General features: G+C 36.2%; 1 protein-coding gene across 3 annotated transcripts in view; it reads left to right on the top strand.

The window, feature by feature from the left end:
- Positions 1-12,386, top strand: part of LOC147410738 (nudix hydrolase 3-like) — an 84,841-nt gene that overhangs the window by 43,265 nt on the left and 29,190 nt on the right. For all 3 annotated transcript variants that reach the window (XM_086439592.1, XM_086439600.1, XM_086439584.1), the window contains 4 exons: positions 5,832-5,909; positions 5,995-6,090; positions 8,311-8,417; positions 8,581-8,749. In XM_086439592.1, coding sequence (XP_086295718.1) covers positions 5,832-5,909; positions 5,995-6,090; positions 8,311-8,417; positions 8,581-8,749 — 450 coding nt within the window. The remainder of the gene's footprint in view (positions 1-5,831; positions 5,910-5,994; positions 6,091-8,310; positions 8,418-8,580; positions 8,750-12,386) is intronic.

Raw genomic sequence — 12,386 nt, 5'->3', positions numbered from 1 at the left:
AGGAGTTCAGGTTTGAACTTGCGGTGCTTTCCCCTGACGCCGCTGCGTCCTTGTGGGTTGCACCGGCTAAAGCCGTCTTCCACGGATTTTGGCCCGTCATAGGTAATCCCTAGATCAGAACCTAGTACTCTGATACCATGTAGAAAAATTGAATTTATTGAGAATTCTTGGATGATCATTACAAATGCCCCAATAGTGGTATTTATAGACCAACTATCCTATTACAAGAATAATCTAGAACTTCAAGAGTAATCTAGAATAATAAACCAACTATCCTATTGTAGAAGATTACAGGAATATTCTATAAAGTTAAGAGTAATCAAGAATAATCAAGAAGAATATCCTATTTTCTTGATTCTATGAGATTAGATTTTCGGATTCTTCTACAGTAATACTGCTAACAGACAAAAGATTAAGAGATAGGTGAGGGACATGAAGCACAGAATCTAGAGAAAGCTCAGAGGATAAAGGGATGACACCCTTGCTGTGGATAAGTGTAAGAGATCTATCAGCAAGGCGAACCTCCCTATGGGTGGTGGAAAAAATAGAGGAAGTAAAGTGGCTAGACTCACCGGTCATGTGATCAGAAGCACCAGAATCAATAACCTATTTCAGAGGAGCAGAGCTAGACTGAGTGACATTGAATGCAGTTGATGTATCTGGAGTCGTAATACTTGAGGCTGCAGTCGAAGAGGTTTTAGTATGAGCTTGGATCTGATCTCGAACAATATTGGCAATTTGAGTCTGTAGCTGTTGCAAGTCAATAGTGCCAAGTGAAGGAGGATCAGTGAAATGAACATATGAGGACTCAACTGTAGCAGCACGAGGAATAGTCTATCCCAAAGATGAAGTGGAGGAAGATCGTGGTACCAGATGAGGATAGAGCTGAAAGCAATGAGTCTTCTCATGACCAGTCTTCCCACAATGACTACAAGTAAAACCACTTCCTTTACCACGACCACGACTACCACGACCACGATTCCCTGAGCCAGGGGTACGGGGGTCGGAGAAACTCGAGTTGGCAGCTAATGCCATCTGATCTATAACTGGAGCAGAAAGAATGCCAGGAACCTGAGTCTGAGGAGAAGCAATATGGCGACGACGCTCATCACTGTCAATGGTCGCAAATATCTCAAATAAAGAAGGTAAAGGAGTGGTGTTGAGGATCTGTGTTCGAAGTGCCTTGAATTCTGGACGCAAATCCATAAGAAACTGGTAGGTTTGATGTCGAGCAATCCGCTTGACAACATAATCAGTTGCTTCTGAAGACAATTCAGCTATAGACTCATTGAAGATATCCGAAATAATCGGCGACACTCTGAGTCCTTTGGGTAGTTTGGGCAATGTCTCGATAAAGTTCATAAATCCTCGAGTCATTCCTGGCATGTGCGTATGTCCGAGTAAGCGCCGACCATAAAGATGAAATTGTCTCATGGTACATGAACATGGTATAAATATGTTGTTCCATGGAGTTAAACAACCATCCAAGGATAGTACAGTTGTCGATCTCCCATGATTCAAATTTAGGATCAGTTAGAGGTGGTTTAGTAATAGTCCCAGAGAGCCACCCAGATTTCCTTTTGCTCCCTGGAAAGAGACGCACAGATTTGGACCATGACTGAAAGTTTCGACCATCGAGAAGAGCAGTGGTAATACGTTGAGCTGAAGAGTTAGACTTAAGGACTGTAGTGGAAGTTGGAATACCCTGTACCGAAGACATTGATTTGGTTTGAAGGGAGATCTAAAGAAGGAATAACAGCCCAAATAACAGAACAATGTCCAAACTGCTGTCGAACTCTGTCAACAGCCTGGTGCTGCAATAGTAAGTCCCAAAAAAAAATTCTACTAATGTTGTACTCTTCCACAAGGTCAACCAGACCTGTTGCTGGACCAAAACCAGAGTAAAAAAACCAGAGAAAACACTGCCGCAAGACCAAGTCGAACCAAAAATTAAAAAAATATTGCAGGGTCCACCAGGCCTGTCGTAGGACCAAATCAAACCAAAAAATAAAAAAAGAACTATCGCAGGATCTACTAGATCTGTCGTTGGACCAAAAATGAATCCAAAAAGAGAGAAAACCAGAAAATCACTGTCGCCTGGTTGCTGTGACGTCAAAAACACTATCGTCTGGTTACTGCGAAGTCGCAAGAGCAAAAAATGAAGCCAAAAACCAGAAAAATTCCTGCCGCCTGACTACAGTGACTATCGCCTGGTTGTTGTGAAGTCGTAAGAACAAAAACAAAGCCAAAAAACAGATGAACTACTGTCGCCTGACTGCAGTGAGGTCACAGGGACCTATTGCAAGTTCAATCAAAGGCTCTATGATAGTCGCAGGGTCACAACAAGACCCAAACTCCTGTCGTTGGGTGAATCTGAAACTCTTAGGGCTGTCATCTGGGTGCAGGTTCTAATAACAATGTTTATAGAACAAAAACAAAAAACCAATTGGTTGTTACGAAGAAATAAACCCTAGGATAGGGTATAAACACAGCGCATTATTGCAGCATGTGATAAAACAAGAAAAAAATATATAGAAAATACCCCCAAAGGGGAGAAGATCGAATGAGATTCATTCTAGATTAGGATTTAGGAGTGAAGAGAAGAAAAAAAGAAAGGAGAAATTTCCTTGGCTCTGATACCAAGAAGAATTTGAGAATAATTGTGTCAAACCTCTTTTTGAGAGCTTGACAGAAATTTATATTGATTAAAAAGGTCAAATTACAGAAAAGCCTTTAAGAATAATAATTAAATAAAATACTATCACTACTAAGAAATTAAGACTAAAATAGCAAATAACTAAATTATTTTCAACAAGAATAAGAGAAATTCCTTTTCCCATCTGTCCAAGACAAATGACTCTAGTCAACAAGACAAACTCACGTTATAAGATTAGGGTTTCAGAGGTTAAAGAAGATTTGGCTAAGGTGAAGATAGGAAAGACCTTAGGTACATGAAGCAAGTGCTTGCGTGAGGGGAGGGGACTTGTGGGTACTTGAGCTGGGAATGGCTATTGTGGATAAATTTTAATTTTTTTTTATTTCACTACGTTGGAGCGGAATTCTAAAGCATGAAAGGGTATGGAAACACATAAAGGGTAGAAGGTTCTTAGAACCGAGGTTTATAATCTCTTCTGATCGCAATGTCTTGATCAAGAGAAAAACCAAGATGGTCTCGTCTAAAACATTCTGAGACATTTTGTGATACTTTGAAACATTCCCAAATCATTCAATGTTTTATGTTCCACTTTGAGTTGAAATCGGATTTTCCACCGAAATATTTCAAAATAGAACGAAACTTTGAACCATGCCTACAACTGTAGGAAAGAATTCACGTCCAGTTGATATTCCAATGGAGGTTTGAAAGTGCATGAAATAAATAGGATTAGGATTGTTAACTAAGTTGTTTAATATGCTTTTGTAGTCTAAGGAGATGTCTGGTAAATGGAGAACTTCTAGAGCTCCTATTTATTAGAACAAGGGTGTTGGGAAAACTTTCACAAATTTTTGTGGGATAAAACCTATGAGTCACGCTACAAATTATGGGAGCATAGTGATGGTGAAAAAGTAAAGACAAAAAACAGTTGTATCATAACCAGTTTGGATTTATGTCAAGAACGTTTACTTTTGAGGCTACCTCCTTATTACATAGAAAAATGGAGAAGTTTCGAGAAAAGATAACATATTAGACACGGGTTTACTAACTTAGTAATACATTACTTGAAAGTTAATTTTGTTGGTATTACGAAAAAGTGGAGTAAAACAAGTCATCAGCATCATCAAGAAAGCCTTATCTCAAAAAATTTAGTGACATAGTGATGGGGACATCTAAGTTCGTGGGCCTAACCTATTTGGGTAATGTTTTAGTTTTAGTATTTTATTTTATTTTAATTATTGTACTTTACTTATTGTATTTAGTTTATTTTGGTGTTGTTTAAAAGGTTGTTCAGATACCTATCCAATGAGCTCAAGATTTTGGAATTCCGATTAGTTTTGAGAAAGTTATAGTCAAAATACTGGTTGGGTATCAATTTTACACGAGATTTGCATCTTCAGATCAGAAGTGTCAATTTTTTTTTTATAATTTTAGAATTAGGGTTTTCAGTCTAACCTATATATATGACTATTATAATTGATTTCAAATATAGTTGATGAATGAATAAAAAAACAGAATTGTTTTCTTGTTTTGAATATTGGGGCATTCAATATGGTTGATGCCATAGAAATCATTGGGGGAGTCCAAGGTTAATATATCGTTTTCTTTAATCTTTTTATTATCTTCTATCTTCTTCCTCAATCCATTTTTTCTATAATTTTTTTTGTTTATTTGTAGGAGATCAAGATACCATCAAGAAACCTTTAATCCTTTTAAGAAACCAATCCATAAATTATGTTTTCTTGATTTTTCAAGATATCTTGAATTTTTGATTCTTGATTTCTTGAATTTTGATTCTTGAATTCTTTGACTTTGATTCTTGAATCTTGATTTTCTTGAAAACTCTTTTCTTCAACCCTTAACCCTTTATCCATTTTCTTAACCTTTAATCCTTATCCTATAAACCCTTTTCCTTTAACCCTTATCCAACCCCAACAAAATTATCGTAATTTACAAAACTTTGGCATTTGACATTTCAACAGCCAATTGGGATTTTGGAAACCCTTTTCCTATTGTTGCCCAAATCCTTAATCCTTACCCAAATCCCCAACCACATCCCCTAAGCACCCTTTTTTCCTTTTCTTCCTTCACTGTCCTGCATGACATTGTTAAGCATATTTTTGTTGGGGTTGTTATAGTGTTAGAACAATTGGTGGTAAGATAAATAAGTTTCCAGTTATAGTAGAGTTACACTAACGATCAACCTAAGTCCACATCTTTTTGCACAAGTGATTGATGGAATAATTGATCCTATGGTGCATAGTATTTATTGATTTTTTAGTCTTGGTTGGTTGAACTACAACAGAAGTAAATGCGTCGTCCATGCAGAGATGCATTTAGAAATTGATGGTTTTAAGATAATTAGGACCAAGACTAAATCTATGCAGTATGACTTTAGCAGACAAACACCTCGTGGCATGATTATACATTGCAAATTGTAATACAAAACAAAACAAGTTAACCTATCCTCTGTCCATGCTTTCAAGGTCTATTCACACCTCCACAATGATGCTTCAATGTTAGTATTGTAGGAAGGGATCTTTGGCCAAGTCCCTCTTGTAATGCAGTCAAAGCTTGAAATTCAGCTTTAATTTGGACTTTTTTCAAGTTTGGTTTGGAAAGAATTCGGTTTCCTTCAGATGATGAGGAGATCAAAGACATGTAAATTTAGGAAGGATGTACTATTTGTGGAATTTTGGTTAAATTCTGCTTTACATGGTAGATATGTAAATCCTCTACATGTTGCAGCCAGCCAAAATGGGGGTTGAAATGGGGCCACTATTTTAAGGGACACCTCATCAAAGGAATCTTAGCAAGAAAACACCTTATCCTCTACTTCTAAAATTGTATTACAGCTCATGCTCGAATTGTTTGTGAAGGAATATCATAAGTATATATTTTCAATCAACGCTGGCTGGTCATCTCGATTAGATGAATTTAGTGATGACATTTATTCGTCCATCAAAAAGTTAATTGGGTGGTTTGGAGCTTCTTTCTTTCTCTATTTATATGTAGTTTGGTTATCCCAAGATGTGCAGATGTGTTCCTTTGCTTATATACATTTGAAGCAGTTCGTCTTTCACTTGTTTCACTTAGTTTTCTGTACAGATATTTCATATCATTCATTTCCTATTAGGTTTCATTGTGTCACTTATTGGTTGCGTTACATATTTTCTAGGCTACATTTGAAGCATTCATTGGAATACGAGATGATGAAGCAACATCTCAAGTTAAACTCTTTGGAGATCATTTGCAGGTAAATTTAAAGGCATCATCGACCCACTTCCCTTGGCTTTGTTATTATATATTTATTTAGTTTAACAATAACAATATTTGACTAGATTTTGGAACAAAGTCTACCATTGGATGATCGCTACAAATCAAAAGAGGTGGTTGCTGCTCCCATTCGTGTGATTCAACTTGTTTACAATGCTGGGGTGAGTTCTTAGTTCTTTAGGGTTATTTTCTATTGATGAATACTTTTATCCAAACAAGAAGAATCCTCCTTAACTAAGCATGCATGCCACACAATGCAAGGGTATTAAATTCAGTTGTTTCGAACGGTGCTGCTTCTGCTTTGGAATTTTGCTTACAAAACTTCACAGCCCCTAGTTATCACTTCCAAGATTTTTATAGTTCATTTTTAGAGCCATGAGTTTTTTATTTTTATTTTTTTTAAATTATTTATGCTTCTTTATCTTTTATTCTAATTATTGTTAGATGTTTAGATTTTTCATATACAATGAGTAGGCTAAACTTCGATGTTGCACAACCTATTTTAAAGTTCTAATATCACGTATAATGTTTCCTGCTCCAATTAATTAACCTTTCAAGGACAAGAGTTTTTTTTATCCGTTCTCGTGCTCATGCAACTGAGGCCATACACGAGATTTATAGGTACAATTTTACCAGAAGGAATTATCTTAGCCATACTATGTCTGTAACTCTTACATAATTAATTTCCATATTCTTTCTACATCTAAAACGAGTGGATAAATGACAGGGTTGGAACAAATGATTATTTGATAATGATTTTTGTGAGTTGTCTTTGGTAGTTGCATTTTGATAGAATGTGTTTATTATTGTTAGTAGGGTGATTACATTGACCCAAATTGATTGTTCTATGTAGAACACTACAAAAGTCTGAATATGGAAAAGCAAATAATCATAATTTTCTAATCCTAATTATTACCAATCTATTTTTTTCAATGAGATCAGTTGCTTGGTGTTGGTGGAATTGAACCCAAGTCTATGGTATCATTACCCAAAGACTTTACCAACGAAGCTAGCTTGCACTTGCTAATTATCACCAATCTTGATTGTCTAATATTGTGATTGTGATACAATGATACAACAGTAACGATACATTGTATCACAAGTGCACCTTGTTAATAGTTGACATATTTGATACAATGTTCTAGGGCTTGGGTACATTTATAGGTATCAGTTACAAATATAGGTCCAACTATTAATGTGTTGGACCTCTTTAATTACTGGAAGATGAATATGTAATTTATTTTTGGTATATTTTAATGTAGTATTATTTGTTATTATAAAGCTTAAAAATATTCTATGTTTTCTTAAATATTATTTTGTACAACTGAACCATATTATACATGGATCCCAATACATGCTCATTTTGTGACGTAGTTGGACATTGCTACCATAGGGCTTTTTTGTTTCTTCATTTGTTTTTGATAGTCTATAATTGATTAAAGTTTGGGGTAACTTAGATTTGATAGATGATGATATCATAGCTTCTGTGTTATCGAAATTCAATTTGGATTGGATGTTGAATATAAGGTATTAAAAGTTTTTGGTAACTTGGTGAAAATATTGTGAAATATTTTCTGTTCCACAAGGACTAGTGTCAAAAGGTTCTTGCATTTCATTTTGTCCAAAATTCAGTCATAATTGTAGAAGTAGCTAAGTTATTTAATATGATCATGTTAGAGGAGGTCTAACACAATAATTAGTAGAATGGGGAGTATATTGCAATTATGGAAACGTTTTATAAAAATACTGAGAGAATGGTTGATTAAACCCTAATCTCATATTATTTCTCCCTAATCTTTTCTCTCTTCTATCTCTATTTTTTCTTTTCCATTCTTCTTCAGATCTGTTCTACAACTTGGTATCAGAGAGTTGATCTCAGCAAGAGGAGCAATTTTTTTTCTTCCAATCCATCACAAGCTACGAGGGCTGATGTCAGCCATATGAATGCTGACATCATCATCTGCTGATGTTAGCAGATTTCGGGTGAAGCACACATAGATTGTGCATTCCCATATCAAAGAAATTGGAAACATCGGAAACAGAACTATGAGAAAATTATTCATGAACTCTAATTTATTTTTCCTATTTTGTTGCAGATATAAAGAATAGGAAGACGGATATTGTTGTGATTCACATGGTTGAAACAATGTTACTTAATATACCTTATATCTTGATTTATAAATAATAATAATAATGTTGATTCAAATCCCATTGTTCTTAGTTGATAGTTGGTATTCCTTTTCATAGATATATTCTTGTTATTTTAATTATGATTTATTATTCCCTTTTCCTACATGACTTCATGTTCTCTTTGCTCTGATAAAATAAAATTGGCATTGTAATATATTGACAAAGGTTGATAAGTTTTATCATCTTGTCAGGATGTGAAGGGTCCTCAAACTGTTGCCTTCAATTTGCCAAATGATGAGCGTATAGTAAAGGAGCGTGGAACATCAATGGTCATGCTCAAGAATGTCTCAGAGGCCAAGTGAATTTCTTCTTAATTAGTTCTTTTTTATTTATTTATTTATTTATTGAAGAAAAGGTACATTTTAAACTACATTCCTGGACAGTTCTTGCCATTTTCACTCGATACTGTGATCAGTTGGACCTGAAATCTAAACTTCATGATTTACCCTAATCCTAACCAGGTTCAAGCATATTCTTCAACCTATAGCGGGAATATGTATTACAGAGGAGCAGAGGAAACACATTGATTTCAACTCTTTCTTCACGCATACAATTTGCCATGAGTGCTGCCATGGGATTGGACCTCATGCCATAACACTTCCAAATGGTCAAAAGTCCACAGTGAGATTGGTGAGATATATTAATTTTTCTGTAATTTTTATTTGTATATTGAAATTTCTTTGCACTACCTACTCCTTGTCAAATTACACTTGCTACGAGTTTTTCTTGTTCATCTATTGAATCATTCTAATATTGAGAGTCTCCAACATGCTTAGTAGAGCACTTCCAGCTTATCGTTGGGCTAAAAATAGGCACTTCTAGATACAGGTTGGTGTTGGAAGGGTGTCCTCTTTGTTTTTTGAGAAATCTGTGTCCAATATAGGGTAGGACGTGGTTTTAGAGTTAGATATTTGTATGGGGATTATAAGTCATGTGCTGCCTTTCTAGAAATGTCCATCTTTAGCCTCAATGAAGATGTGTTGGGTCCAGAATGATTTGAAACATCAAGGGATAGGGTGTTTGACTTGCAATGCATGGAAGCTTAGTTAGAGCACACCAGCTCTACACTTACAATACAAACACCAACACTCCCCCTCAAGTTGGAGTATGCATGTCAAACATGCCCAGCTTGATAGAAACATCATGAAAAGTAGTCGGCCCAATTGCTTTGATGAAGATATCCTCAAGTTGTTGAGAAGAGAAGACATGTTGAAGGATTTGGATTTATTAGAAACTCTCTCTAATAAAGTGCTGTTCTCCTTCAATATGCTTAGTCATCTCATGAATGACTAAATAGGATGCAATTTTTTGAGTTGCTTCATTATCACGGTGAAGATGCAAGGAACCGCCAATGGGAAATCCCAACTCAAAAATGAAGGAATGAAGCCATAATATCTTTCAAGCTCCAGTCCAGAAATTATGGTTCGGTACTCGGCCTCAATACTTAAGTGAGTATCAACATGTTGCTTCTTACTTTTTCATGAAGCCAGGTTTCCTCCAAGAAATGCATAGTATCCAGAAGTAGAACGACGATCTGTGGTTGCTCCTGCCCAATCAACATCATTATATCTAGACATATCTAGAAGGCCATGAGAATGGTACATAAATCCACGACTGAGACTAGACTTGATGGATTGCGATGGACAACAACAAGGTGAGATAAATGAGATAAATGAGATGCTCCACAAGTAGCTGGTATGCTTGAGGATCAGAAAGAAGATCACCATCACTCTCTTGAAGTGAATGCTTAGAATTCATAGGTGATGAAGAGGGTTTGCACCCTAGAATACCAGTATCACTAAGGAGATCAATGACATATTCTTTGTGAAGGAAATATTCATTTTCTTAAGCGAACCACCTTAAGACCAAGAGAGTACTTCAAACTACCCAAATCTTTGACCTCAAACATGCAACAAAGCTCATCCTTCACATGAGAGACAAAGGAAGAGTCATTCCCAATAAGAATGATCTCATCTACATAAACCAACAAAATAGTGTCCAATCTCACTGGAATGGGTGAAAACGATATGGTTGGAGTGGGATATATGAAAATCCCATATCAATTACTATTGCACTCAAGTCATGGAACCAAGCACAAGGCAAGTGTTTCAAACCATGTATAGATTTTTGAAGACGATGAACCTTCACATGAAACTCCCCCTGAAGCAAAATGTTGGAGAAGGGTTCATATAGACCTCTTTTTCAAGATGCTTATGAAGAAATACATTCTTCACATATAATTGATACATAGACCCTGATTAACAACAAGGGAAATAAGAACACGAACAAATGTCAATTTGTCCACATGAGAAAATGTGACATCTTTGTTCTGATAGTAGGATTGAGTAAAACCACGAGCAACTAGACAAGCCTTGTACCGAGCAACGTTGCTATCCAAGTTGTGATTCATGGCAAAAACCCAATGATAGCTAATGATGTGCTTCCCTGAAGGAAGAGATATTATGTCTTATGTATGATTACGCTGCAGAGCATTCATTTCTTCATTCATCTTAGCTTTCCACTTAGGATGAATAAAAACATGGATAGTACAAGGATAGACATAGTATCAACAACAACAAGAAAACTCTGTAAGAGGGAGATATAGGTTGATAAAGAAGAATTGAGAAGAATAATTGTCAAATCTCTTTCTGAGAGTTTGACAGGTATTTATATTAATAAAAGAGTGAATAGACAAAAATGTCCTTACACACGAGAAATCGAAAAATAAAAGCTATTACTAAAAACAACTAGGACTAAAATAACTAGATTATTTCCAATACTCCTCAAGCTGCGGCAAATATATCAACTACCCAGCTTGACAAGATGAGAATTAGTGATAGAAGGACCATCAGACTTCGTAAGCATGTTGGCAAGCTAATCTAAAGAAGGTATGAAGACTGTCTAAAGATCACCAGATCGAATTTTCTCCTAAGAAAGTGAACATCTAGTTCTTTCGTGAAGAATTGAATTAGGAGTAAGCATGATGGCAGGCATGTTATCACAAAACAGAGTGGAAGAGCCAGAGACTGGAAAATCTTGCTTCATTAACAAAGATATAAGTCAAATAAGCTCACAAGTGCCAAGGGCCATAACACGATATTCAGCTTTAGTAGAAAAACGTGAAACCACACTCTGTTTCTTACTTTTTCACGAAATTAGGTTATCACCATGAAAAATACAAAAATCAGAGGTAGATCTCCTATCTATAAGAGAACCAACGTAATCAACAACAGTAAAATAGGACAAATGTGATTGGGCAGTAGAAGAATAGAAAAACCCAAGACTAGGATGAGATTTCAAATAGCGAAGGATACGATAAATAATATCAACATGAGAGGTGTGCGGGGCATTCATGAACTGATTGACCACACTAACCGCAAAGGTCAAATTTGGTCTCGTCTTAGTCAGATAAATCAAGCGGCCTACGAGTCTCTGATATGAAGAAGGGACAGATAATAGATCATCAACTTCTGCATGAAGGTGATGATTCTGATCCATAGGAGAGGAGGTAGGACGACAACCAAACATACTAGTGTCTTGAAAAAGATGTAATGTGTATTTGCGCTGTGATAGTGAAATACCACGGCGATAGCAAGCCACTTCTATCCCTAAGAACTATTTGAGGGGATCCAAGTCCTTAACTTCAAAAGCACAACCCGAAAACATCTTAACCCTGTCAATCCACTGTACATCATCTTCAATCACTATCATAAATCAAAACAATGGTGCAACAGCCATCCACTCCTCGACGAACAAAACAAGTATGATCTGAGTGGCATCTTGAAAACTCCATAGATAAAAAGACCTTAGAAAATCGTTGAAATCAGGCTTGAGGAGATTGCTTTGGGCCATACAGAGATTTGAGAAGATGACATACTTTCCTAGAATACTCCTCCTGAAGACAAAACCCAGGAGGGTGTTCCATATATATAACCTCAATTAGATTTTCATTCAGATAGGCATTCTTCACATCAAACTGGTGAAGAGGCCATGAATGACATACAATTAAAGAGATAAGGAGGTGGCCAATAGAAAGTTTAGCTATAGGGGCAAATGTAACACCAAAATCCTTTCCTGCAGTTTGCGTATATCCCTTAACAAGTAGGCGGGCCTTATATCGATCGACGGTGCCATCTGTGAGATATTTAACAGTAGAAACTCATTTACAACTAACAGTCCCCTCCCCAAAGGGAAGGGGAACAAGCTTCTAAGTATGATTCTTCTGCAAAGCATCGATCTTAGCAGTCATGGCTCCAATCTATTTAGG

Source organism: Akebia trifoliata, chromosome 1 (genome assembly GCF_017979445.1).
Source record: "Akebia trifoliata isolate Shusen 1 chromosome 1, ASM1797944v1, whole genome shotgun sequence".
Classification (NCBI taxonomy): domain Eukaryota; kingdom Viridiplantae; phylum Streptophyta; class Magnoliopsida; order Ranunculales; family Lardizabalaceae; genus Akebia; species Akebia trifoliata.
The sequence above is the reverse complement of the archived record's forward strand: the minus strand, read 5'-3'. Positions and strand labels throughout refer to the sequence as shown.